This window comes from Vicugna pacos, chromosome 1 (genome assembly GCF_048564905.1).
Source record: "Vicugna pacos chromosome 1, VicPac4, whole genome shotgun sequence".
NCBI classification, from domain to species: Eukaryota; Metazoa; Chordata; class Mammalia; order Artiodactyla; family Camelidae; genus Vicugna; species Vicugna pacos.
Genome location: NC_132987.1, coordinates 73,355,533 through 73,382,149, shown reverse-complemented (window position 1 = coordinate 73,382,149; position 26,617 = coordinate 73,355,533). Strand labels below are relative to the sequence as shown.

The window sequence follows — 26,617 nt, the reverse complement described above, 5'->3', positions numbered from 1 at the left end:
TTTCACGTGTGGAACAAGCTCCCCTACCAGTGTCAGTGGAGATCCCAAAGGGAACCTGGACTTCCGCTCCTGCCTAGCAATAACAAGGTGATCTATGATCTACCCCTGCTGGCGTAGTGTTTAAGGAGGCCTAGTGGAGAACGATGATTTTCACCAGCCTCCACAGTATCAGTGGAGGCCAACTGGAAAGCAAAGTTGTATTAGTGGGAGCCTAGTGGAATCTGGAACTCCAACTTCTGACCAGTAAGTAGCCCTTTCTTTTCTCAGATGTCAGCGGGAGTAGAATGGGTAACCTGGACTTCTGTACTCACAAAAAGAAGTTACTCCTGCTTACCCTGCCGGAATCAGAGAACGCCAGCTAAAACAGAATGTATAAATAACATCCAGAGTCTCATAATACCCAAAATGTCCAGATTTCAATTAAAAATAATTTGACATACCAAGAATCAGGATGATCTCAAACTCAATGATAAAAGACAATTACCAGACATCGAATCCAAGATGAGAGAAATGTTAGAATAATCTGACAAGGATTTTAAAGCAGCCGTTATAAAGTTCTCATATCTACTCTAACAGAATGGCTAGAGGAAGTTCTCTAAACAGAAATAAAACGATAGAAGAAGGAACCTTGAAACATCAAAAAAGGAAGAAATTAAGATGTTAAAGGTAAAAATATGGGCAAATACACTTTACTTCTACTATTGTCTAAGTTATGTTTGATGATTTAAAAAAACTAATACTGATGTGTGGTTGTAAAAGATATGTGGAGGAAATATTTATACAATTATATTATAAACAGGGGAAACAAAGAGGAGTGGGTAAAGGGACATAAATGTAGGTGAAGTTTCTACAATTCACTCAAGCTGATAAAATGTCAACACAGTAAACTGATCAGTCGTGTATACATAATGTAATGAGAGCAAATACTAAGCTATACAAAGTGATATATTCAAAAACATTAAGATTAGTCATATTGAAACTCTAAAATATCCAAGTAACCACAAGAAAGCAGGAAAAAGAAAACAGAAAACTGAAAAATAGAGAACAGAAAACAAAATATAAAATAGCAGATATGAGCCCTGAACATCAATAATTACATTTAGTGTAAATGACCTGAATATACCCACTGAAGAGCTGAGACTGACAGAGTGGGTTAAAAAACATAACCCAACTATATGCTGTCAAAAAGACAGTAACTTCGAGACTCAGTTTTAAGATGGCGGAGTAGAAGGACGCTTGTAAGTCAGCCTCTCCCACAAATACACCAAGATCCACATCTACAGACTCACTCAGCCAACCAGAGCACCTGCGGAACTCCGACAGAACATCGCCCTCTTCAAAAGATAAAGACGCCAAAAAGCTGGTAGGAGAAAAGGAAAAAAGAAAACAAAAAGCAAAGCAGCGCGGGACGGGTCCCGCGGGGAGGGAGCAGCAAAGGAGGACTGGCGCTCGCTCGCTGGGTCTCCCCTCTCCAACTGAGAGGCCAGTGGGACGGAGGTGGAGCCTCCGAGGCTCGGATCTGTACAGAGCAGCCCTTGTCTGACAGAACTAAGTTAAACGGGCACAGAGCGTCCCCCCGACACCCAGCCTGAGACGCGGGCCCGCAGCGGCGGGCAGGGCCAGGCTGCACAAGCCGGGCGGAGGACGGGGGCGGCTGCACGGAGGCAGCTCCGGGGGACTGCAAGGGGCTGGGCGCCGTGGCTGTGGATGTACAGGACAGAACAACATGGGCCCTCCATAAAACAGCAAGGTTGAAGTGCTCTCGGGGGAAGGGTGCATATCCCCATCTCTGAAAACCCGTGGAAACTTTTCAGGGGAGGAGAGGCGGGGCCCAGGCACAGCCGCCATATTCTCCGGCGCTTAGCACCCAGGCGAGGGCAGGGGCGAAACCTGCATCCGCACCAAAGGGCTCAGCAGCCTCAAGGGCCAGACTGAGATGGGCCTCCAGCCTGGGGCAGGTGGGATCCTTCCATCCTGGTCCCTCAGAGAACTTGCTCCACAAAGACAAACAAGGAGCTGGGTCTTGGCTCAGAGCAGGGACGAGGCTGCCCCTCTGTCTTCCCCGAGCCCACCCGCAGAGCGCGGCCAGGGCCGAGCGGTGGCCAGGGCGGAGCGCGACCAGGGCTGAGCGCGCAGCTGCACAGAGCGGCGGAGCTACCCGCGGAGCAGGCAGAGGGAGAGCGGCCCCCCGCCTGTCGGGCAGGAACACAGCCCCTGACCGAGGTGCTGGGAGGGGGCACGACCCGCCCTCCTGCCTGGCCAGTCTGCAACACCTGACTGCGGCATCCGGAGGGGCAGTGACCCACCCGCCCACAGCAGAGGAGAGCTGCATCTGACCCCATGTTAGGAGGAGGCGCGATCTGCTTGCCGACAGGTGCTGGGAGCAGCACAGAAGAGGGCGCCAACGGAGGGCCTATGAAAACAAGCTGAGCTTCCAAAACAGGACGAAGACAGAAGGACTTCACATTAAAAGCACACAGACTCCAGGAGAACACCGACAACCCCTTTTTTTTTTGTTTTGTTTTTTGTTTTTGTTTTTGTTTTGTTTTGTTCTTAAACCTGTTTTTACCTGTTCTATTTTCAATTACTCTCTTAATTTTTACTTCTTAATTCATTTCTATTTCTCTTGGGTTTTGATGTCCTGTTATTGATTAGACACAGGCTTCAAATACATCTATTCATCTCCCCACCCCTTTTTTTTCTTTTTCTTTTTTTTTTTTAAAGGTTTTAAAAGGACGTCTCCACCCGATTAATACTCTGCTTCAACTCGCTCTTCTATTATTCATTATACACTGTTTTCAAACCCTCTTTCTCCCTTCTTTTAAAAATCTTTCTCTCTCTCTCTTATTATTTCTCTCTTTTTTTTCCCCTAAGTTCTATTCATAAATAGGCATTAGATAGATAAAATCCTTAAGATCCAAAATAGACAACTGATACTCCATAAACCACAGTGCCAGAGAGGTATGAGCAAGATGAAGAAGCAGAGAAACCTTTCCCAATTAAAAGAACAAGCGGAATCCCCTGAAAGAAAGATCAATGAAATAGACATCGATAGCCTACTAGATCAAGATTTCAAAAAAGGAGTGATCAAATTGCTGAAGGAATTAAAAGAGATAGTGCTTAGAGAGAGAAAATATGTCAAAAAGGAAATTGAAGCTATAAAGAAGAGCCAAGCAGAATGGGTAAACTCATTGACAGAGATGAGGAATGATCTAATAGCTGTGCAAAGCCGACTAGTTAATGCAGAGGAACGAATTAGTGATCTAGAAGACAGGGCAACAGAAAGCACCCATTCAGAAGAACTACAAGATAAGCAAATAAAAAATAATGATAATAGCATAAGGGACCTATGGGATAATATAAAGCGTCCCAATCTTCGCATAATAGGGGTCCCAGAAGGGGAAGAAGGATCAAAGGGGATTGAAAAGGTTTTTGAAGAAATCATGACTGAAAACTTCCCAAACTTAAAGAAGGAATCAGATATCCAAGTACAGGAAGCTCAGAGGGTCCCAAACAGGAAGAATCCAAATAGACCCACACCAAGACATATCATAATCAAGATGGCCAGAGTCAAGGATAAAGAAATGATTCTAAAGGCAGCAAGAGAAAAGCAAAGAGTGAATTACAAGGGAACCCCCTTAAAGCTCTCAGCTGATTTCTCTACACAAACACTACAGGCCAGAAGGGAGTGGCAAGATATATTCAAAGCCCTGAATGAAAAAAAGATGCAGCCTAGGATACTTTATCCAGCAAGGCTATCCTTTAGGATAGAAGGAGAAATAAAGAGTTTCACAGACAAAAAAAAGCTGCAGGAGTTGGGCAACACTAAACCCATGCTAAAAGAAATATTGAAAGGGCTATTCTAAATAGAAAAGCAGCAGGATGCTACAGAAATGAGAAACTCACAACTGGAAAGGTGATAACTCATGAATTACAAATAAAGAAAACACGAAATTATAAAAGAAGACATACAAATCACTGAGAGTGGGAGAGGGAAGCAGGGAAATATAGAATTTTTTTTCTTTCTTTTTTAAATTTTTTTAACAGGATGGGTTTGAGATCATGTTATTATCAGTTTAATAAAAACAGGTATAGGTTAATAGATTTACAAAAAAGGGTAACCACAAGTCAAAAATTTACAAGGGAGTCACAAAAATTAAATAAAATCCATGATAATACAAAGGAAAATTACCAAACCACAAAAGGAAGAAGAAAGGAACAAAGAGGATATACCAATTCAACTGCAAAGATAAGTTCAAAATGGCAATAAACACACATCTATCATTAATTACTGTAAATGTTAATGGACTAAATGCTCCAGTCAAAAGACATAGAGTGGCAGAGTGGATAATAAAGCAAGAACCTTCAATATGCTGCATACAAGAGACCCACTTTAGGGAGAAGGACACATATAGATTGAGAGTGAAAGGATGGAAAAGGATATTCCATGCAAATGGAAAAGCCAAAAAAGCAGGTGTTGCAGTACTGATTTCGGACAAAATAGACTTTAAAACAAAGGCCATAAAGAAAGATAAAGAGGGACATTTTATAATGATTAAAGGAGTGATACAAGATGAAGACATTACACTCGTTAATATATATGCACCCAATATAGGAGCACCTAAGTACATACAAGAATTACTAACAGAGATAAAGGGCGATATTGATGGGAATACAATCATAGTTGGAGATTTTAACACTGCATTAACATCACTAGACAGATCTTCCAGACAGAAAATAAACAAGGCAACAGAGAAATTAAATACTACAATAGAAAAACTAGATTTGGTGGATATTTTCAGAGCATTACACCCCCAAAAAATAGAATATACATTCTTTTCAAGTGCACATAGAACATTTTCCAGGATCGATCATGTACTTGGACACAAAAGAAACCTCAACAAATTTAAGAAGATAGAAATTATCTCAAGCATCTTTACTGACCACAATGCCATGAAACTGGAAATCAACAACAGAGAAACAAAGGAGAAAAAAAGAAAAGCATGGAGATTAAACAATATGTTATTGAAAAAACAATGGATCAATGAGGAAATCAAAGCTGAAATTAAAAAATACCTTGAGACAAATGATAATGAAAGCACAACCACTCAAAACCTATGGGACACAGCAAAGGCAGTGCTAAGAGGGAAGTTGATAGCGATACAGGCCTTCCTCAAAAAAGAACAATCTCAAAAACAAGTTAACCCACCACCTAAATCAATTAGAAAAAGAACAACAAAAAGCCCCAAAAAGCAGCAGAAGGAAGGAAATAATAAAGATCAGAGAGGAATTAAATACAATAGAGATTAACAAGACCATAGAAAAAATCAACCAAACCAAAAGCTGGTTTTTTGAAAAAGTAAATAAAATCGACAAACCTCTGGCCAAACTCACAAAGAAGAAAAAAGAGAGAGCACAAATTAGCAAAATAAGAGAGGAAAATGGAGAAATTACAACAAACAAAATAGAAATACAGAATATCATACGAGAATATTATGAAAAACTATATGGAACCAAACTGGATAACCTAGAGGAGATGGACAAGTTTCTGGAAACATACTGTCCACCAAAACTGAATCAAGAAGAAACTGAACACTTGAACAATCCGATCACTAGAAAGGAAATAGAAATAGCAATTAAAAGCCTCCCTACAAATAAAAGCCCAGGACCGGACGGCTTCACCGGGGAATTCTACCAAACATACAAAGAAGAACTCATACCAGTGCTTCTCAAACTCTTCCAGATGATTGAAAAGGAGGGAATACTCCCAAACTCATTCTATGAAGCCACCATCACTCTGATACCAAAACCAGGCAAAGACACTACAAAAAAAGAGAATTATAGGCCAATATCACTGATGAGCATAGACGCCAAAATCCTCACCAAAATTTTAGCAAATAGAATCCAACAACACATAAAAAAGATTATACATCATGACCAAGTGGGGTTCATCCCAGGGACACAAGGCTGGTTCAACATATGCAAATCAATCAATGTAATACATCACATCAACAAGAGAAAGGACAAAAACCACATGATCATCTCAATCGATGCAGAAAAAGCATTTGATAAAATTCAACACCCATTTATGATAAAAACTCTCGCCAAAGTGGGTATAGAGGGAACATATCTCAACATAATAAAAGCTATATATGACAAACCTACAGCCAGCATAGTTCTCAACGGTGAAAAACTCAAAAGCTTCCCACTAAAATCTGGGACAAGACAAGGATGCCAACTATCACCACTCCTATTCAACATAGTCCTGGAAGTCCTAGCCACAGCAATCAGGCAAGAGAAAGAAATAAAAGGGATCCAAATTGGAAAAGAAGAGGTCAAAGTGTCATTATATGCTGATGACATGTTACTATATATAGAAAACCCTAAAAGGTCCACACAAAAGCTACTAGAGCTGATCGAAGAATTCAGCAAGGTAGCAGGTTACAAAATTAATGTTCAAAAATCAGTTGCCTTTCTTTACACTAACGATAAATCAACAGAAAAAGAAAGTAAAGAAACAATCCCCTTTAAAATAGCACCCAAAGTAATAAAATATCTGGGAATAAATCTAACCAAGGAGGTGAAAGAATTATACACAGAAAACTATAAACCATTGATGAAGGAAATTAAAGAAGACTTTAAAAAATGGAAAGATATTCCATGCTCTTGGATTGGAAGAATCAATATTGTTAAAATGGTCACACTGCCCAAGGCAATCTACAGATTTAATGCAATCCCTATCCAATTACCCAGGACATATTTCACAGAACTAGAACAAATCATAATAAAATTTATATGGAACCATCAAAGACCTAGAATTGCTAAAGCATTACTGAAGAGAAAGAAAGAGGCTGGAGGAATAACTCTCCCAGACTTCAGACAATACTATAGAGCTACAGTCATCAAGACAGCATGGTATTGGTACAAAAACAGACATATGGACCAATGGAACAGAATAGAGAACCCAGAAATGAACCCACAAACCTTTGGTCAACTCATCTTCAACAAAGGAGGCAAGAATATACAATGGAATAAAGACAGTCTCTTCAGCAAATGGTGTTGGGAAAACTGGACAGCAGCATGTAAAACAATGAAGCTAGAACACACCCTTACACCATATACAAAAATCAACTCAAAATGGATTAAAGACTTAAACATAAGACAAGATACAATAAACCTCCTAGAGGAAAACATAGGCAAAACATTATCTGACATACATTTCAAACATTTTCTCCTAGAAGAAATAAAAGCAAGAATAAACAAATGGGACCTAATGAAACTTGCAAGCTTCTGCAGAGCAAAGGAAACCAGAAATAAAACAAGAAGAAAACCTACGGAAAGGGAGAAGATTTTTGCAAGTGAAACCGACAAAGGCTTCATCTCCAAAATATATAAGCAGCTCATTCGACTCAATAAGAAAAAAAATAAACAACCCAATCCAAAAATGGGCAGAAGACCTAAACAAGCAACTCTCCAAGGAAGACATACAAATGATCAAAAAGCACATGAAAAAATGTTCAATATCACTAATTATCAGAGAAATGCAAATCAAAACTACAATGAGGTATCACCTCACACCAGTCAGAATGGCCGTCATTCAAAAATCCAAAAATGACAAATGCTGGAGAGGCTGTGGAGAAAGGGGAACCCTCCTACACTGCTGGTGGGAATGCAGTTTGGTGCAGCCACTATGGAAAACAGTGTGGAGATTCCTCAAAAGACTAGGAATAGACTTACCATATGACCCAGGAATCCCACTCCTGGGCTTGTACCCAGAAGGAAATCTACTTCAGGATGACACCTGCACCCCAATGTTCATACCAGCACTGTTTACAATAGCCAAAACATGGAAACAACCTAAATGTCCATCAACAGGTGACTGGATAAAGAAGAGGTGGTATATTTATACAATGGAATACTACTCAGCCATAAAAACCGACAACATAATGCCATTTGCAGCAACATGGATGCTCCTAGAGAATGTCATTCTAAGTGAAGTAAGCCAGAAAGAGAAAGAAAAATACCATATGAGATCGCTCATATGTGGAATCTAAAAAACAAAAACAAACAAACAAACAAAAACAAAGCATAAATACAGGACAGAAATAGACTCATGGACAGAGAATACAGACTTGTGGTTACCGGGGGGGGGGGGGAAGAGGGTGGGAAGGGATAGACTGGGATTTCAAAATTGTAGAATAGATAAACAAGATTACACTGTATAGCACAGGGAAATATACACAAAATGTTATGATAAATCACAGAGAAAAAAATGTGACAATGAGTGTGTATATGTCCATGAATGACTGAAAAATTGTGCTGAACACTGGAATTTGACACAACATTGTAAAATGATTATAAATCAATAAAAAATGTTAAAAAAAAGAATATAAAAAAGGAATATGTATACATGCATAACTGAATCACTGTGCTGTACACCAGAAATTAACACATTGTACATCGACTATATGTCAATAAAAACTTTTTTTTAATTTAAAAAGAAAAGACAGTAACTTCAAAGGCAGTGATATAAGTAGATTGAAATTAAAGAATGAAAAGTTATACCATCAATATTGGATGCTTTCCTCCTAAGATTAGGAACAAGTTGTGGATGCCAGCTCTCCCTATTCTATTTCAACACCACAGTACTGGGAGTCCTAGCTGGTGCAAAAGGAAAGGAAAAGGGAATTCGAGGCAAACAGATTGGGTAAGAAGAAATAAAACTGTCTCAATTTACAGATTACATGATTGTCTACACACAATCTCAAGGAATCTATCAAAATACTCTCAGAACTAATATGACAGTTCAGCAAGGTCACAAAACAGCAAATAAACATACAAAATACAATTTTATTTCTATGCCAGCATTGAACATGAACTTAAATACCAAAATTAAAAAACAACACATTTATGCTTGCCCCTAAGTGAAATATTTGTGTGTCATCTAACAAAATAGGTATAGGGCTTTTATATTGAAAAAAACAAAACACTGATGAAAGAAATCAAAGGAAATATAAATAAATGTAGAGTTATACTGTGTCCATGGATTAGAAGACAACATAATAAATTGGTCAATTCTCCCCAAACTAACACATACATTTAACATAACTCCTATCAGAATTTCAGCAAGTTTTTTTTTTTTTGGTAAATATATGATTTAACTGGAAAGGAAAAATAACTAGAATGGCTAAAACTATTTTGAAAAAGAAGAATGAGAGGAATCAGTTTATCCAAGTTCAAGACTTATTACATAGCTACAGTAATCGAGAAGGATGGTATTGGCCAAGGAATAGACAAATAGATTAATGGCACAAAAAATAAACCTGGAAATAGACCCACACAAATATGCTAAATAGTTTTTGACAAAGGTCCAAAAGCAATTCAATGGAGGAAAGAGAGCCTTTTCAACAAATGATGCTAGAGCAATTAGACTTCTGTAGAGGAAAAAAAAAAAAACTAAATCTAAATCCCACATCTTATACAAAAGAACAGCAAAACAGGCCACAGACTTAAATGTAAAATGTAAAACTATAACACCTTTAGGAAAAAAATAGGAGAAAATCTTTGGAATCTAGGGCTACGCAGAGTTCTTAGAACTGAAACCAAAACTAAGACTTATAGAAAGAAAAAAAAAATCAATAAATTGTCTTCAACATAATTAAAAACATTTGCTCCAAAAAAGATCTCGTTAAGGGAATAAAAACATACAAGCTACAGACTGGGAGGAAATATTTGCAAACAATATGTTCAACACAGTACTAATATCTAAAATAATAAAGAACTCTCAAAAGTCAACAGCACAAAAGTAAACAATGAATGTGGGCAAAAGACAGGAAGAGATATTTAACCAAAGTTATATAAGGGGAAAATAAACAAATGAAAAGATACGCTTGTTAAATGAAAGTACTGACCTAAAGGTGAAGGCCCAAACTGTAAGATGTTAGAAGAACATACAGGAGTAATAGCTTCTTAATGCTGGGAGAGAAAAGAATTTCCTAATCCTTAAAAATCATCTGAGTTTATTAGTAAAATGAAATTCCTAGACTCAAAACTCAAAGGGTCATTGAAGTTCCACCACGGAATCACAACCCTGAAAAGATCCGCCTAGCCCGTCTTTTAACATCTCTATTTCTTTTAGTTCATTATTTAAATTACAATGTCAATAAATATAAAGATTTTAAAAGATACCATGAGACTCTTTAAAACAAAAGACTAGGTTTAAAAAAAAGAAACTTACAGTTCTTCCCATTCCTTTTTTCTCTGCTGAATCTTCAGTTGGGCCCTTTCAGCTTTTAATATAAGTTTCCTCGTTTTCTCAATTTGATTTTCCACCATAATTTCACTTAGGGTTTTAGGCCGAAATTTCTTCCCTCTTTCTATAATTGACTCTTCTGGCACACTAGTACTCCCACCTGTACAGAAAGTCAACATTTGTTTTCAATCTTTTTGAAACATCAAAATAAAGCTCTCAAATATTGTTTTTAACCAGCCACATTTTAAAAATCTAAGAATACAATGAATCTATAAGTCACAGTGTATATTAGGCAACTACTATGAATTAAATCCCATGATACATATTTTAGAATACCAAAACAAAGATATCTAAATCAATTTTTTCTCCTCAGGACCTTATTAAAAAGTTCGCAAGATGAGATATATATTAAACAATTAGAGAACAAAGTAATGAATAATGGACCACTGACAGATATTAGGAAGCTGGGAAAGAGTGTTTGTGACATGAGGTGGGGGAAGAGAAAAGCAAGTGAGTCTTATTTGACATGTGTAATTTGAGGTGACATATACCAACTGTACTGTTCTGTAGCCAATTAAAAACTGGTAAGAAACACACAAATCTAGAACTTAAAAATTATTGGCTTTATCACAGAAACATGAAAAGATGCTCAACATCATGAGTCAACAGAAAAATGCAAATCAAAACCACAATGAGCTATCACTTCACCTCTGTCAGAGCGGCTGCTATCAAAAAGATGACAACAAGTATTGGTGAGGATGTGGAGAAAAGGGAACCTTTGTGCACTGTTCGTAGAAATGTAAACTGGTACAGCTACTACAGAAAACAGTATGGAGGTTCCTCAAAAAATTAAAAACAGAACTACCACATGATCCAGGAATTCCACTTTTGGGTATTTTTAAAACCAAAGGAAATAACCCCACTATTTCAAAAAGATACATGTACCCCTATGTTCACTGCAGCACTATTTACAATAGCCAAGATATGGAAGCAACCTAAGTGTCCATCAATAAACGAATGGATAAAGAAGATGTAGTATATATACATACGTCTATACACACACAGACACACACACAATAGAACGTTACTCCACCATAAAAAAGAAGGAAAGCTTGCCATTTGTGACAACACGGATGAATCTAGAGTATTAAGATGAAATAAGTCAGACAGAGAAAGACAAATAGCGTATGATTTCACTTATATATGGAATCTAAAAAAAAAACAAATGAACAAACATAACAAAACAGAAACAGACTCATAGGTACAGAGGACAAACAGATGGCTGCCAAAGGGGAAGCGGGTGGAGAGATGAAACAGGTGAGGGAGATTAAGAGGTACAAACTGCCAGTTACAAAATAAAGGAGTCAGGGGGATGAAATGTACAGCATGGGGAACAGTCAGTAGTGTTGTAATAATTCTGTATGGTGACAAATGATAACTAGACTTGTGATGATCATTTTGTACTGTATAGAAATATCAAATCACTATGTTGTGTATCTGGAACTAACAGTGCTGTAGGTGAATTATACATCAATAAAAATTAATTAATTAAAACAAAATAATTGGTTTTATCAATTAATAAGTATCTACTGAGGGAATTATTCTTTTTTATGTTCAAGCTACTAGAACATAGAGATATACTTTAGATATACATAAAAAATTAAATAATATAGATGATTATATAGTTATAAGCCACCATTTCCATTTATATTTCAACTATATGGTACCACATATAAGAAAGAATTTAATACGGCCTGGGTGGCCACAGAAAGGCTTCATAATAAAAGTGTAATTCGATCTGGATCCCCAAGAACTGGTAGAATTCCGAGAGGAGAGAAGTGAATTGGTCACAGTTAGGAATATGGGTGTGGAAGTTTCAGACATAATCAGGAAGCAGCAAGCAGGGCTGTAGGCTAACGTGCAGGTTGAGCAATATGAGAATGCACTATTGGAAACAGAAGACAAATATACTGTGGACAGATTAAATAGGGGGATAATGGTTTCAGAACTTATCCTAGAGGCAGAAAGGAACCATTAAAGGTTTCTCAATCAAGAGAATGAACCAGTGTTAATGTCAGTCCTGCATCACGGGCACTAGCCAGGGTCTGGGAAGGCTGCAGTGCCCTTTATCCTTGACTGGAATTCTCCCAGAATTCTTTTGTCTTCCTCCTACTCATCCGCAGTCACCCTGTGGGCAGTTACAAGAGGCAGGCTGCAGAGATTAGAGGTACTATTTTCACATCTGTATCCTCAGCTCATCATTCTGTTTAAAGCATACACTCTTAGAAAATAGAGTGGAATCCATGTGGTGTTCTAGCCCTGCACTTTAGGGTGAGGCCCAGGAATCTGGGAACGAACACTGCCTAGAAAAACAAGCATCTGTGGAAATCCTAGATTTTGAAAAGCTGGATGTGGGAACTCAGTCAGCAGCATCGGGTCTTCTTAGCCACTCAGTCACATGACCGGGATTCAAAGGTTCTGCTCACAAAAAGATAATTCAGTTTTGAAATCTGACTAAATATGGATTTAAAAGCTTTCTTGTCATTTAGCTTACCGGTATCTTTCTGGCTTTCCTTTCTTCCAGTTCCCTCTTTTTCAAACCTCTCAAATTTGCTTGGTCTTCTCTCTGACTGACTTGCCCGTTTGGATTTGGTGTATTTAGAGGGTTTCACAAGCCTATAGGAGGTTATCTTGTGATCACTTTGTATGGCATGAACCACAATAGTATCACTTTCCAATGAATCACGAAATCTGGGGGGGAAAAAGTATCTGAAATAGTCACCACTTTAATCATTCTGCATGATTATGAAGTAGTAAAATAAGACCACAATATACTATGCTGATAAATAATACCATTATATTGTGCTGGATCCAAAATTTAACCATGCGTATACCAATAAGGATGTGGCGGAAGTTGAATAGGACTTGGTTAAAGAGCAGGTAGAATTTTTTTTCTAATGAAAATACTGAACATCTCATTATTAACAGTATAATACCATTGTTTTGCTAATATGTAGAAGAGTCAAAATTTTTCAGGCAGACTGCAGTTTGCTGGTAAATGGATCATATCAAACTCTGAGGAAATGTAATTCATCTTCCTATTATCTCATATATTTTACACATTTATAATATAATGTATATTTCATATTAGTATATGATAGATAAAGCTGGGGAGATTATATATCCATATATCATGTATCTCATATTATCATATTTGTCTCTGTAAAAACCATTAAGCTCAGGAACCCGTACTACTTTCCAGTTCATCTTTCTCTTATGGCCCACAGAGATTTATCTTTTCAAAGTTCTTCATCAATTAAATTTTGTTATCTATTGGCACTGGTTCACAATTATTTCCTCATTTTTTAATTTTAGAATTTAATTTATTTATGTAGATAGCAATTATTCCTTTAAAATGTCTGTTATATCTAAATTGATCTATAGACTCAATGTAATTTTAATTAAAATCTTAACAGGATTTGTTGTGAAAATTGACAAATTGATCCTATGCAAAGGACCTAAGCAATACTGAAGATGAAGAACAAAGCCAGGGGATTTACATTTCAGATGACAAGAATATTTAAGGTAGTGTGACACTAGCACAAAAATAGAGAGGCACTGGAATAGAATAAAGGGTTCAGAAACAGACCTACCTATATATATGTGGTTACCTGATTTTTGACAAACGCATCACTACAATCCAGTGAGGAAAGGATGGTATTTTCAGTGAATGAAAGTAGGTCAACTGATTAACCTTATAGAAACAAAGGACACGATCTCTATCTTATGCCACCCACAAAAGTAATCCAAGATAGATAATGACAAAACAATAGAGCTTCTAGAATAAAATGTAGGTGAATTATTTCATAAACTGGGAATAGGCCAAGATTCCTCAACTACAACTTAAGAACATTAACCATAAAAGTTAGTGAAAATATTGATAAATTGAAAAGAAAAACATTGACAAATCGAACTTGATTAAAATTTAAAACTTCTGTTCAAAAAGACACTATGAGAATGAAAAGGCAAGCCACAGAGTAGAGCAAGCTATTTTACATGCATGCACCCATAGATATGTCATATATACATGCATCATGCATACGACAAAAGACTCATCCAGAATTTATAACTCCTAGAACCCAATTTTTTTAATGAAAAAAAGACTTGAACACCTAACAAAAGAGAATGCACAAATAAACAATAAGTATTAGGAAAAGCGAATGGAAGTCACCCACCAGGGAGATGTCAATTGAAATCATACCCAGACACTACTACAGAATAGCTGAAGTTTCAAGAGCTGACATTGCCAAGTGATGGCAAGCATGAATGTTATGTTTTCAATTGTGTCCCCCCACAGAAGATATGCTGAAGTCTTAACCCTCCCCACAGACCTCAGAATATGACCTTATCTGGAAATAAGGTCTTGACAGAGATAATCAAGTTAAAAATGAGATCATTAAGGTGGGCTCTAATCCAACATGATTGGTATCCTTATAAAAAGAGGGAATTTGGACATACACAAGGGGAAGATTATATGAGGAGACACAGGGAGAACACCCCGTGAAGACAGAAGATTTGGAGTGACATATCTACAAGCCAAGATACACCAAAGATCACTCGCAAAACCACCAGAAGCTCAGAGAAAGGCAAGGAATGAATTCTCCCTCCCAGCTCTCAGAAGAAACCAATGTAGCCAGAACTTTGATTCTGGACTTCCAGCCTCCAGAATTATCAGACAATGAATGTCTGTTATTGTAAGCCAGCTGGTCTGTGGGTATTTTGTTACAGAAGTACTAGGAAATGAATACAATGGGAATCAGTTGGAACTCTCATACACTGATAATCAGAGTATCAATTGGTTGAGCCATTTTGGAAAACTCTTTTTGTCAGTGTCTAATAAAACTAAACATGTATAGAGCCAATGACCCAGCAGTTCCACTCCTGCTTATAAAGCAAACAGAAATAAGTACTTACATCCACCTAAAAACATGCACAAGAATGTTCATATTGGGATTCTTCATGGTAGCCAAAAAATAGAAACAAATCAAATATCCATCAGCAGTTAAATGGATTAATAAATTGTGGTTTAAAAAAATCATTTAATAGAATATTACAAAGCAATGAAAAACTATGAACTACTGCTATCTGCATTAACATGGATAATCTTAGGCATGATACTAAGCAAAGAAGCCAGATACAAAAGAGTTCATACTGCAGCATTCCATTTATATGAAGTTCACAGAGAACACTAGCCTATGGTGGTAAACATTCATCTTTGGAGAGTAAATATTTACTCAGAGGAAGCCATGAGGGAACTTTCTAGTTGCTATAAAAGTTCTTAATTTAGGTAGTGGGTATATGTGTTTATGTATCTGTAAAAAATGTATCAAGCTATTCAATTAAGATTTATGCACTTTACTATACGTAAAGTTTATCTCAAAAAGGCAAAAAGGAAAAGCAATTTCCTCTAGGAAGTCATATTGATGGATGACAGGGATTGGACAAAAAGTTGTCTTTCATTACAAATCCTCTGGTTCTATTTAATTTTTGGTTTTTTAATATGTACATGCTCATGAGTTAACTAAAGTAATTAATCGGTCAAAAACAAAAGTAAATATGCATGCCACCATTTGGTTTGTAGAAAAAAAAAATTAAACCAGGAGGGAGTGAGCTCAGGAAGTTATCACCAGCAATGACAAGAGGATTCCTGGGGAGTTTAGGAAGTAGAAGGTACTTCCAGAGACCTCTCATCTGACCACTTCAGTTAAGCCACTGTAAACTACTTCATTCAACTATATACTCTCAAAGCCAAAAAGAGACAGAAAAATACCATATGACATCACTCATACGTAGAATCTGAAAAAAAAAAAGAAAGAAAGAAAGGACACTATGAACTTATCTACAAAACAGAAACAGACTCGTAAACTTAGTAAATAATCTTATGGTTACCAGGGAAAGGAGGTGGGAGGGGATAAATCTGGGAGTTTACAAATGTTAGCCACTATATATAAAAATAGACTTTACAAAAGTTTTCTTTGTATAGCACAGGGAACTATGCTCAATATCTTTTAATAACCTTAAATGGAAAAAAAACCATGAAAACGAACAAATGTATATATATGCATGACTGGGATGTTGTGCTGTACACCAGAGATTGACACATTGTAATTGACTGTTCTTGAATTTTAAAAAAAACAACTGTATGCTCTCAAATATCTTAACTAGCAGGACATATGGATCCTACCTATTCTGTAGCTTCATTAGGCCAAGGTGATGTTTCTCTTTTTCCCAAGCTAATTCCTTCTCCACTTGATGAATTTTATTAGCAGTTTTTCTGTCAATCTCAGCACGAATTTTGGAATCTAGATCAAAATCCTGCAGGTAAGTGGATTTGTTCATCAAAATGGGTACTTACAGCAATGTACCTTATCATATTTCATACATGAATACATACTTTTAAGATTTGTCTTCAATTTCATGCCACATAACTCTCTCTTAAATACCACAAACTCTCTCATTCTAGAAAGAAATAACATACTTTTGATTTTACTGCCACAAAGTACGGAGAAAAATTCCCAGAAATAATTAAGCCACTATATATAAAAATGGAAATAAAGTTACATATTAAAAAAGATTTTTCCCACAATAAAAACAATGAATGCCAACAGAATATTTGGAGAGTGTACAAAGTTAAAACAAAACTCTCTACCCCAAAGCAACTACTGTTATATAACCAGCTATGCACAGGGTAGTTCATAGCAGTTGATCACTAGCTGAACATCCCCTCCCGTGTGACCCCACCTAGGAAAGATGGCAGTGTCTTTGGCATCTTCCTGATGATAACCAAATTCTGATTGAATGTCCTTCACCAAAGGAGCCATTTTCCCCATAAGGATTCTTAGGTCTCATGTTTCTTTCCTTCACTCCTGGAAAGATGTCAGGGCCTTCATTCACACTAAGTGGTAAGTAATGATGTATGTATAACCCTGAGCCACAGAACTTACCTCAGTTGTTCTTAATTTTGAATTATGTCACCCATATTCTGCAAGTGTCAATCCTTTTCTTGGGAAAATAACATGAACATCTTTTAACCATTACAAGTTAATATTTTAACCAATATAACGAGTTGATTATTACGATTTCACTGAAGTTTGTTTTTTGTATATATATACAAAACTGGCTAAATGCTTCTGGAATTATAGGACTGGGTAATCTATGGATATAGTCAGGAGCATAAATTCTGGGCTTTTATTTGATTAGGGTCTTGATAGTAATTCCATTTAAGAGAATGTAAAAAGTGGGAAAAAATTATTACTAGCAGATAGCTGGGGGCTTTGTGATACATCACAAAAGAAAAAAATTAGCACAAAATTAGCTTAAATAATTTGGTGTCCTCATACCTACAACTAAACCAAGTCTTCTTTTAGAAACTTTGTGGATAAACCAAGTACTATCTTTTCAATAGAGCTGATGAATTACAGAAATGGAACCACAGAAAATCAAATTAGACAGTATGTGCCTATCCAACAGTTAGCTATCTTGGCTAGGTATGATAAGGACTGATAACCAGATTCAAACTTATATTTCTATCTTATTACCCAAAAAATGTGAATTAGCTAAATCCTGAAGTAAACTTTGTTAAAGAGGCTTATCTATATTGAAACCAAGTTGTATGACAAGTTCTACAGTAGTTTAGTTGCTGTCAACACATTGGCCAGATAAAGGGAAATTTAAAGATGATTTTAAGCATTCCTGCTTGGCAAAACAGCAGTCTCGATTCAGAAATTGCCTAATGCTAAAATTAAAATCAAATTTATTTTAGGCTTACTGTCCGTTTGAACTGCATATGTTTTGGTAATTCTTCATTCATCTGTAGTAGTTTCCATAATTCATTCCTCAAAGCTTTGATTCGTTCTCTCTTTCCAGCCTTGATCTCTGCCACTTCTTTCATTAATTTGTCATGTTCTCTTTTTCTTCTGGCATTCTCAATACTGAAAACAGAAATTTAAAAGGATAACAGGTTAAAGATACAGAAACAAAGAGAAAATTAGTATTCAATAATTTGGAAATTCATTTAGTTTGGTCAACTTTGGTAAAAATGTTGGTTTTGCAAAAGCTCAGGCCTAGAAGATATTTATTGAAAATTCCCATACCTGTAGGCTTTAGGATCATCAATATCTTCTGGAATTGGTTCTGATTCTATCCCAAACTGTAGGAAAAGGAAAAAAAGGTTAGTTCCTTTAAACTGCATATTTCCCTTAAAATATGTAATAAGGAGTAAGTCGAGAGTTTTTGCCTGCTTATTTCTAACAGTCGTAGTCGTATTTTCACAAAAAATAAACCAGGGAAAAAAATGTATTTGTTTCTATTTCACTTAAAGGGATAGGTAGAAAAAGTCTTGAAACTCAATCACATGTATGCAAAATGTTAATATCACCATATTCTCTTAAAAATGTGAATTATTAATATTCATGTGTTAGTAACAAAAAATACAAAAAGTCCTCCAAGTCACTTATTTTAAAATACTGTTTTTTAGCATATCCCTTTCATACATGGTTTGATGTCCCCCAAAATACCCCATGTGTACACTTTAAATATATGTATTTTTAAAATTTTAAGTGTTTCACTCGACCTCATCAAAGGCATTCAATGGGAAATACATAGGATACTATAATCCTTCTCCTTGAGAAAGATACGAAATATGAATCTCCCTTTAGAAATTAATTTAAATTAAGGAGTACTATGAAAGTAAATCACTTATTCAGATGCTGTGCTGAAAAATATCTTAAGCTGTTAAAGAGGAATTATAACACAGCCAACTAAACAAAAAGACTTAGTTTGCTAACCAGTTCTCAAGTAAAACTGAACTTGTTTATTTTCTGTTCTTTGTTCTATTTTGCTGTCATTTGTTGTAAAGAAATATTCTCTCTTGATCAAGTTGTTTAATTACAGTAGTAGTCTTTATACACATAAAATATAAATCTACATTTATGTAACACAAGGTTTATGACTTTCACAAAGTGAAGTCATAAAATATGACCAAGGTAAGAGACAGTGATGGCTAATACATTTTAGTTACTTGATTGAATTTTTTTATTCTTTTATTGCTCAGAACTAAGCCCCTTGGTTTTCCAATATCAGTTGTGATTTCCAGGATTTGATACTGGAATCAGCCAACCAGCTCCTGACCTCAGCTGTCTACAATAAATTTCAGTTAAACAAAGGGGCTTCCAAACAATTTCAAAATATGTACCAATTGCTCTCAATCCTGGCGGCACAGTAGAATCAGGGGGGGCTGGGGTGGGGCGAAATTATATAAAATATATATGGTCCCCAACTTACAATGGTCAATTTAACAACTTTTTGACTTTACAAAGGTGCAAAGCAATATGTACTCTGTAGAGACCATACTTCAAGTTTTGGATTTCAAGCCTTTCCTGGCTAGGGATATCTGACAGATCCTCTCTCACCATGCTGGGCAGCTGCTGCAGCCACAGCTCCCAGGCAGCCACACTATCATGAGGGCAAACAACTGACAGACTTACAACCATTCTGTACCCATGCAGCCATTCTCTTTTTCACTTTCAGTACAGTAGGCAACAAATTACATGAGATAGTCAATATTTTTTGTTAAATAGGCTTTGTGGTAGTTGACTTTGCCCAACTGCAGGCTGATGTAAGTATGCTAAGCATGTTTAAGGTAGGTAGGCTAAGCTGTGATGTTCAGTAGGTTAGGTGTGTAAGTGAATTTTCAGCTTATATTTTCAACTTATGATGGGTTTGTCAGGACATAACCCCACTTGTATCTTAAGTTGCAGAAGGTCTGTACTGGTGCCTCGGCCTCACCTTCGGAGATTCTGATTTAATTGCTCATGGGTGGGGCTCAGGTATCTATACTTTAAAGTGCTCCCCAGTAATTATAGAATACAGTAAGAACCTCAGACCTATGCAGAGCTTGGCTTTTTATTTTGTTTATTGAATTCTTTCTGATTTTGCCTTCTTAAAAGCAGAGTCTGCTTGAGTGACTTAAGAGATACTGACCGCAGTTGTACATAAAAGAACACCATTATGGAAACGTGGAATGGATTTTTTTCTCTCCAATATGGGTTTACATAGAGAGAGTTAGCACTAAGTAGAAAGATAAAGATTTTCATCTTGCTCGTACACTTTTCCTTTTTAATCCCTCTTCCTGAGCTGGATCTCTTTAGACAACAGTCCATTCTCCAAGTCTTGCTGCTATTAATCGAAATGGAAATTTACCTGGTCATATCTTCCCTACCTTCTTTGTATGTTCTTTTGAAGTGGGCTACCTGTTAAATAGGAAGCCAATATGCTCATAAGAATTTTTATTATGGTCTTTCTAATATAATTTCTTATTCTTTAGGAGCAATTCTAATGGTTATTAGTAATTTTATCAAAGGATCCATTTTGATAATAGAAAATTCAGGTCCTACAATAGGGTAAAGAAATATAATTTGGGGATCCGAACCCTCAATCTTTATTACAAAGCCAATAATGTATTCTGCCTAAAAATAATTTAACTGAATCTTTGACGCTATTGTCATATTCTAATAGTAAAGACTATTTTTACAACCCCTCTCAAAGGTATAAATTATGGTATACATCCTACATGCACCTCTTCAACAAGCGAACAAATAAACAAAAGGCAAAATTTATATCTGAAAAAAAATCCATCTTGAAAACAAAAATTTGAGAAAGTGATTGAGATAGAAAAACAGATAGTCTTTTTAATTGGGGGAATTCTACACCTTTAGTAATAAGGTAAATTCAACATCTTTAATATTTGGTAACAGAGGAACCAGAAAAGCAAAAATATAATACTGCTAGGAAGGTAAATGTGTCTGAACAGTTTCATTTTTAAAGAATATGAGTGTTTTAATATCACTATATTAAAATAAAGTTTTCACTGTTGTTAGTCAGATAGTTACCTACCCTTGGAGATGGCACTTTGGCTTTCGTGCCTTTCTTTAACTCAAATTCAGAAAGAATGCTAAAAACAAAGATATTACTGTCTGCTCCAGCAGTCACCAAGAAACGATCATCAAAGCTAGTGGACAGGGATTTAACACATCCATAATCATTGTCATGCATATTGAAGTGCCAGTATTCCTCCATGTGGGTCAATGAAAGATCATCATGACTTAGGATATAGACTCGAATTGCTCCATTTTGCATTCCACAAAACATCATATCTTGGGTAATGCTATGAAACAAAAGGAAAATAAATTGTTTCTTCATATTGATCTGAAAATGTTTTAAATTAATTGACAAATGGCTAAATTTTTAATAACCAAGGTGTTATGAACTAAACTGTCCCCATCAAATCCTTATGTTGAAGCCCTGACAAACTATGGCAGCCCTAGCAAATTAAGACAAACGGGTAAGAGGAGGAAAAGCCAATTTGAAATCTGGAGCTATTTATCTTCGGTCTTCAAAAGAATGACTAGCATATATGCTTAATCCTCAGTTAGCAAAGGACTAATGATTCCATTTGGGATTTCTCCAGAATCACTGTAACCCTGAACCTTCATTATCTGACCATGCAGTAGCATCTTCCTAAGCAACAGAAAGAAAATCCGTACAATTCAATTACGTGCTACATTCTGACAGAATGTTTGATGAAAGGGATTGAAATAGTTTCAGGATTATCTTCGATTCTACTTTATTCATTTGCTTTATTTAACTAAACATTGTTTGAGTGCCTTTTCATTTGGACAGTTCTTTAAAACTGACAATATTCATCATGGACAAAAACAGCCAATAATGGGGTAGTTTTTTTTTTTTAAGCTTTCTGAAATTCTGTTCACCTGAAAGTGATAGTTCTGATGGGATTATCCTCTGTATCCTCAACAGGACGGAAATCAAAAGGTTCATCTTTCTTCACTGTGATATCACTGTTTCTGTCGTATGGGGGGAACTCACAGTGATACAGAAAACCAGAATCATAGCCGCCCTGCAAAGGAGACAAACAACATAGAACATGGGACCTGAATGTAAGACACATATGAGCATATGAGGACTTTCTGATCATTTCAAATTTTAAAACATAAAACAAATGTCTTAAAACATCCATATTTATATGGTTTCTATCATAAGTTTTATAAAGCATTTCCATTTTTTCATTTACATGCAATTATATAATTATAATAATAATACATCTTACAATGGTTTGTTCCACTTAAAAGGCAATATAAGAGAGACTTCTTGTCTTCTTCCCACTTCTACCTACCTACTGAATTTCGTTGCATTTTCAGTATTATTCTGAATAAGTAGTATTTAATAATAGAGTTTTACAGGTCATGGTTTTCAAAGATTTTCCATCTAGGACACTTTTTCTCCCGGAGGCTACTGCCAATTCTAAAAGTGGCAGCTGAGAGGCCAAGAAGCTAAGCAGAGCAAACTGTAGTGTCTTGGATTTAGGGAGAGAGAATTTCCAGGGTCCTCCAACGAGGAGTCATTGTAAACACACCTTCCACTGGGCTTTCCATTACAACCCTGGAGCACTCTTCCCCACATGTATGAGTAAACTAGGTATAGACTGGCACTCACAGGAGGTAAAGCCTAATTTCAAGTCATCTCAGTCCCTGACTGGATGAAAGTGATCTAGGATTTCTAGCTGCTTTGCAGAACCAAAAATAAGTCTCCAGAAGAGAATGGCAATATACAGAGACTCAAGCTAATGCTACAGTTTTTCACATACAAAAGCTAGCATTTAATTTAAAAACAAAAACAAAAACTAGGCATAAGAGTAAAAACAGATCAAAGAGACAAAATTATAAGAGAGACTGATAGAGGTGTTTTTCAAAAGGGACTTCAAAGTAACTATGATTAATGTATTTAAGGAATTTGAAGGAAATATAGAAAATTTTAGAAATCAACTAGAATTTATAAAAAAAGTACATAACGGAAAAATGAAAATTCTAGAATTGAAAAATAAAATGACAGAAATTAGAAATTCAATAGATTGGTTTAAAGGCAACTTGATCAAGCTAAAGCTAGAGTTATGAAGCTGGAGCAGAATAAAAAAATAAAACAAAACAAAATAACACAAAAAACAAAAGTAAAAAACAGACAAAGGCAGGAGAGAGAAAAAAGGATGGAAAATATAGCCAAAAAGAGGAGTGTAAGACACGTATGGGACATAGTGATGAGGGTTAACATACATAAAATTGGAATTCCACAAGGAGAGAGTAAAAAGATGGACTAGAAGCAATATTGCAGTAGATAATGTCTGAGAAATTTCTAAAACTGAGTAAAAATATGTTGAGATTCAAGAAGTGTTGCGAACCACAAGCAAGATATATATGAAGAAATTAGACCTTTTAATACCAAATCTTAAAACCAACAAGAGAAAAAAGATACATGAGGTTTCAAAAAGATGTAGCTGGCAGAATGGAAGAGAAAAGATAAAAAGATACCAAAGTTTTGAAAATATCTAGCAGAAACAGAATTTTTTAAAAAGACAAAATAGGCACTATAAAGCAAAAATCTCTCAAAATCCAAACCAGAGCATTTCCCACCAACAGACCAATACTAACGAAAATATTAAATGCTATTTTTAGGCAGAAGATGCAATTACAAAGATATAGAAGGGAATTAACAGCAAGAAAAAGGATAAACCAAAATGATGCTGACAATATAAAACAATAGTAAAATGCCTTTTGGGGAGTTGGCAAATAGTTGGGTCAAGCAGGGTGAGTGTCTCTACCTCTGAACTATACCTTACTTTGTGTGCCGGTGCATTTTAATGGTTAAGAGCATGGACTCTAGACCCAGACTGCCCGAGTCCAGATCCTGGTTCCACTTCTCATGAATTATACGACCTCGGATAAGTTCCCTAACTTCTCCGTGCCTTGGTTTCTTCTTATGTAAAACGCGAAGTATGAGAGCATTTATTTTATAGGGTGGTCACTTAGACTGGTGCCTGGTATAGAATCAGCAAGTTTCCATACTTAGCAAACAAAAATACAGAATGTATGTTAACTTACTGTGGTAATTATTTTATGATATATGCAAGTCAAATCATTATGCTATATATCTTAAACTTACACAGTGCTGCATGTCAATTGTACCTTAGTAAAACTAGGAAAAAAATTTTTAAGTACAGGATGCACAGTTGAATTTGAATTTCAGATAAACAAATATATTTTTAATATATGTATGTCCCATGTAATATTTAAGTGGCAACCTGAGAGGTAAACACTATGTTTGTTATAAAATTAATAATTTTTGCATGTATGTTTCAAGGACAGTAGCTCTCTCTTATATCACAGTTGCTTCTGTGCCCCCTCCTTCATGGTTTGAAGACACTTCCAGAGGGCAGGGCCATGTCTTACTTATCCCTTTACCCCTTGAACTCCACACAAGTAGCCATCAATAATTCTTTCATAAAACACAGAAGACAGACAAAGGGTAGATGCACAAATAAGTGGAATCTTAAGGTGTTTTCATCACTACTTTCTATCCTTCTTGCTGCTGGTCTTCGTACAAGTCGCTATGAAAGACATATTTCTAAGAAAAGCTGAAGAGGAGAGGAGTCAACTCTCACCACGCCTTGTAGTAACAGTCCTTAGCTAGTCAGTTCCCTGGCCTGGCCAAAGGTCTGAGACCAGTTATGAATTAGTGATAATCTTTCAAATATACTTTTGTGTCAATTATTACTTTGTTTTGGTGAATGGAATTGAAATTTGTGACAAATTTATAATGAAGGAAATATCACTTTGCAATAGATTCATAAAATGTTTTGTAAGAGTGAAAAATATATAATTGTGACAGTCCCGGGTATTTGTCTCCCCATTATTTTTCTCTTCTTCCTTATTAGCCACATCCCAATTTCATTCAGAGAGGCAATGTCACCATTTAAAAACGGTCATTTCCCTGGACTTCCATGTGGCCACAAAGCAGAGTTATAGATAATCAAAGGCAAGCAAAAGTCTACTGGGTAGTACTGTCATTAGAATCGATATCTTAAAGCAACAGATGCAGCTGGAAAAGCCTTTTGGCCTTTGCCTTTCTCCTTTGGTTCTTCTCCCCTTTGACCTCCTCAAACATGTATGATTGTCATAGATAACAGATATAATAAGTTGTCATGTAAAAGGGATACTAAGATGATATAAAAACTCACATTTATTCATCAAAATTCACACTTTCGACAGTAGTTAATAAATGAAGACTTAACACAGAGTAAGGAAGGAAGAATGTGCTGGAAATAATAACCATATTGGATTAGGGCTGAAATAAAATTTATTACATTATTACTCACCAAAGAAACCCAGAACTTCCCCGGTCCAGAGTAGAATCCACAGAGGATGTGGCAAGGGGTTAAAGGAATAAAGATTTCAGGCAATGGCTCCTCTTCCTCCTCCTCCTCTTCCCTGTGGAGTTCCCTTTCTCCATCTTCTCCCATCTCTTCTGCTAGCTTCTTCCTTCTTTCTTCCTTTTCCTTCTCCTTCAACTCCTTTTGTTTCTTTCTTTTTTCAATTTCTATTAATCTCTTTTGCAAAAGGGATATTGAGGAGATATAAACATAGCCATAATTCATTCATTCATTCACACTATTAGAGATGACAAAGAAAGTAAGAGGAAGACAGTCCTACAAAAACTCACAGCTCTAATGTAAAAATGTCATTCAAAAATAATTATCAATTTGGGGGATATATTTTTATTGTTAAAATTTTAAAATCATTGGAGTGACTTTCTGTCTTACTCCCACTGACCCTGGTTTTACAGAAAGTATTTTGACTTTGTTTTCCTAATAGAAAAGCTAACTACAATTTCTCTTAGAGCCTATCACTGTCACTCCATGAATTAGGCATATTGAAATAGTCCACGAGGGAAGTTGTTTCTACATTTAGTGGTACAGTGATTCAACCCTCAGCCTCTGCCAACTATTGCAAAAGCCCCCTAACACTGGCATCCCTACCTCCCATCTTTTACCTCTTTATTCCATTTACCCCTTAGAATTAACTTCCAAATTTATATGATCGCATCACTCAATCCTCTCCTCAAAAACTCACAATGGATCCTAATGGCCTAAGAATTAAAACACTTTGGTTGGTGTTTAAGGAGCCCCACGTGGTGGTCACAATTGCATCCCTCTGTCTCAGAGTCCATTCTTCATTTCCCCAAAACACCAAAAACTCTTGCAATTCTGCCTTCCTTCAGGATGTTCTCCCAGCTTTAACTGCCTTCTTCCCCATTTTGATCTTCTCAAAATCCTTCCCATTCTTTAAGTACTAAATGTCACCTCCATGAAGTCATCCTTGATCTCCTTTCACCCCTCCATCAGAATCATATATTCTTTCCTGTGCATGCCCCTAAAATTTTATTTGCACCATGATTTTC

General features: G+C 36.2%; 1 protein-coding gene across 7 annotated transcripts in view; it reads right to left on the bottom strand.

The window, feature by feature from the left end:
* CFAP44 (cilia and flagella associated protein 44) overlaps positions 1-26,617 on the bottom strand; it is a 106,410-nt gene that overhangs the window by 33,934 nt on the left and 45,859 nt on the right. For 5 of the 7 annotated variants that reach the window (XM_072965266.1, XM_072965241.1, XM_072965242.1 and 2 more), the window contains 8 exons: positions 25,536-25,766; positions 22,081-22,226; positions 21,206-21,476; positions 18,406-18,461; positions 18,081-18,243; positions 16,497-16,627; positions 12,807-13,003; positions 10,238-10,412 (listed from right to left, as the gene is read on the bottom strand). In XM_072965266.1, the coding sequence (XP_072821367.1) occupies positions 10,238-10,412; positions 12,807-13,003; positions 16,497-16,627; positions 18,081-18,243; positions 18,406-18,461; positions 21,206-21,476; positions 22,081-22,226; positions 25,536-25,766 (1,370 nt within the window). Of the gene's footprint in view, positions 1-10,237; positions 10,413-12,806; positions 13,004-16,082; positions 16,109-16,496; positions 16,628-18,080; positions 18,244-18,405; positions 18,462-21,205; positions 21,477-22,080; positions 22,227-25,535; positions 25,767-26,617 lie in introns of those variants that run through there. The other 2 variants (XM_072965247.1, XM_072965270.1) reach the window with 2 other exon arrangements.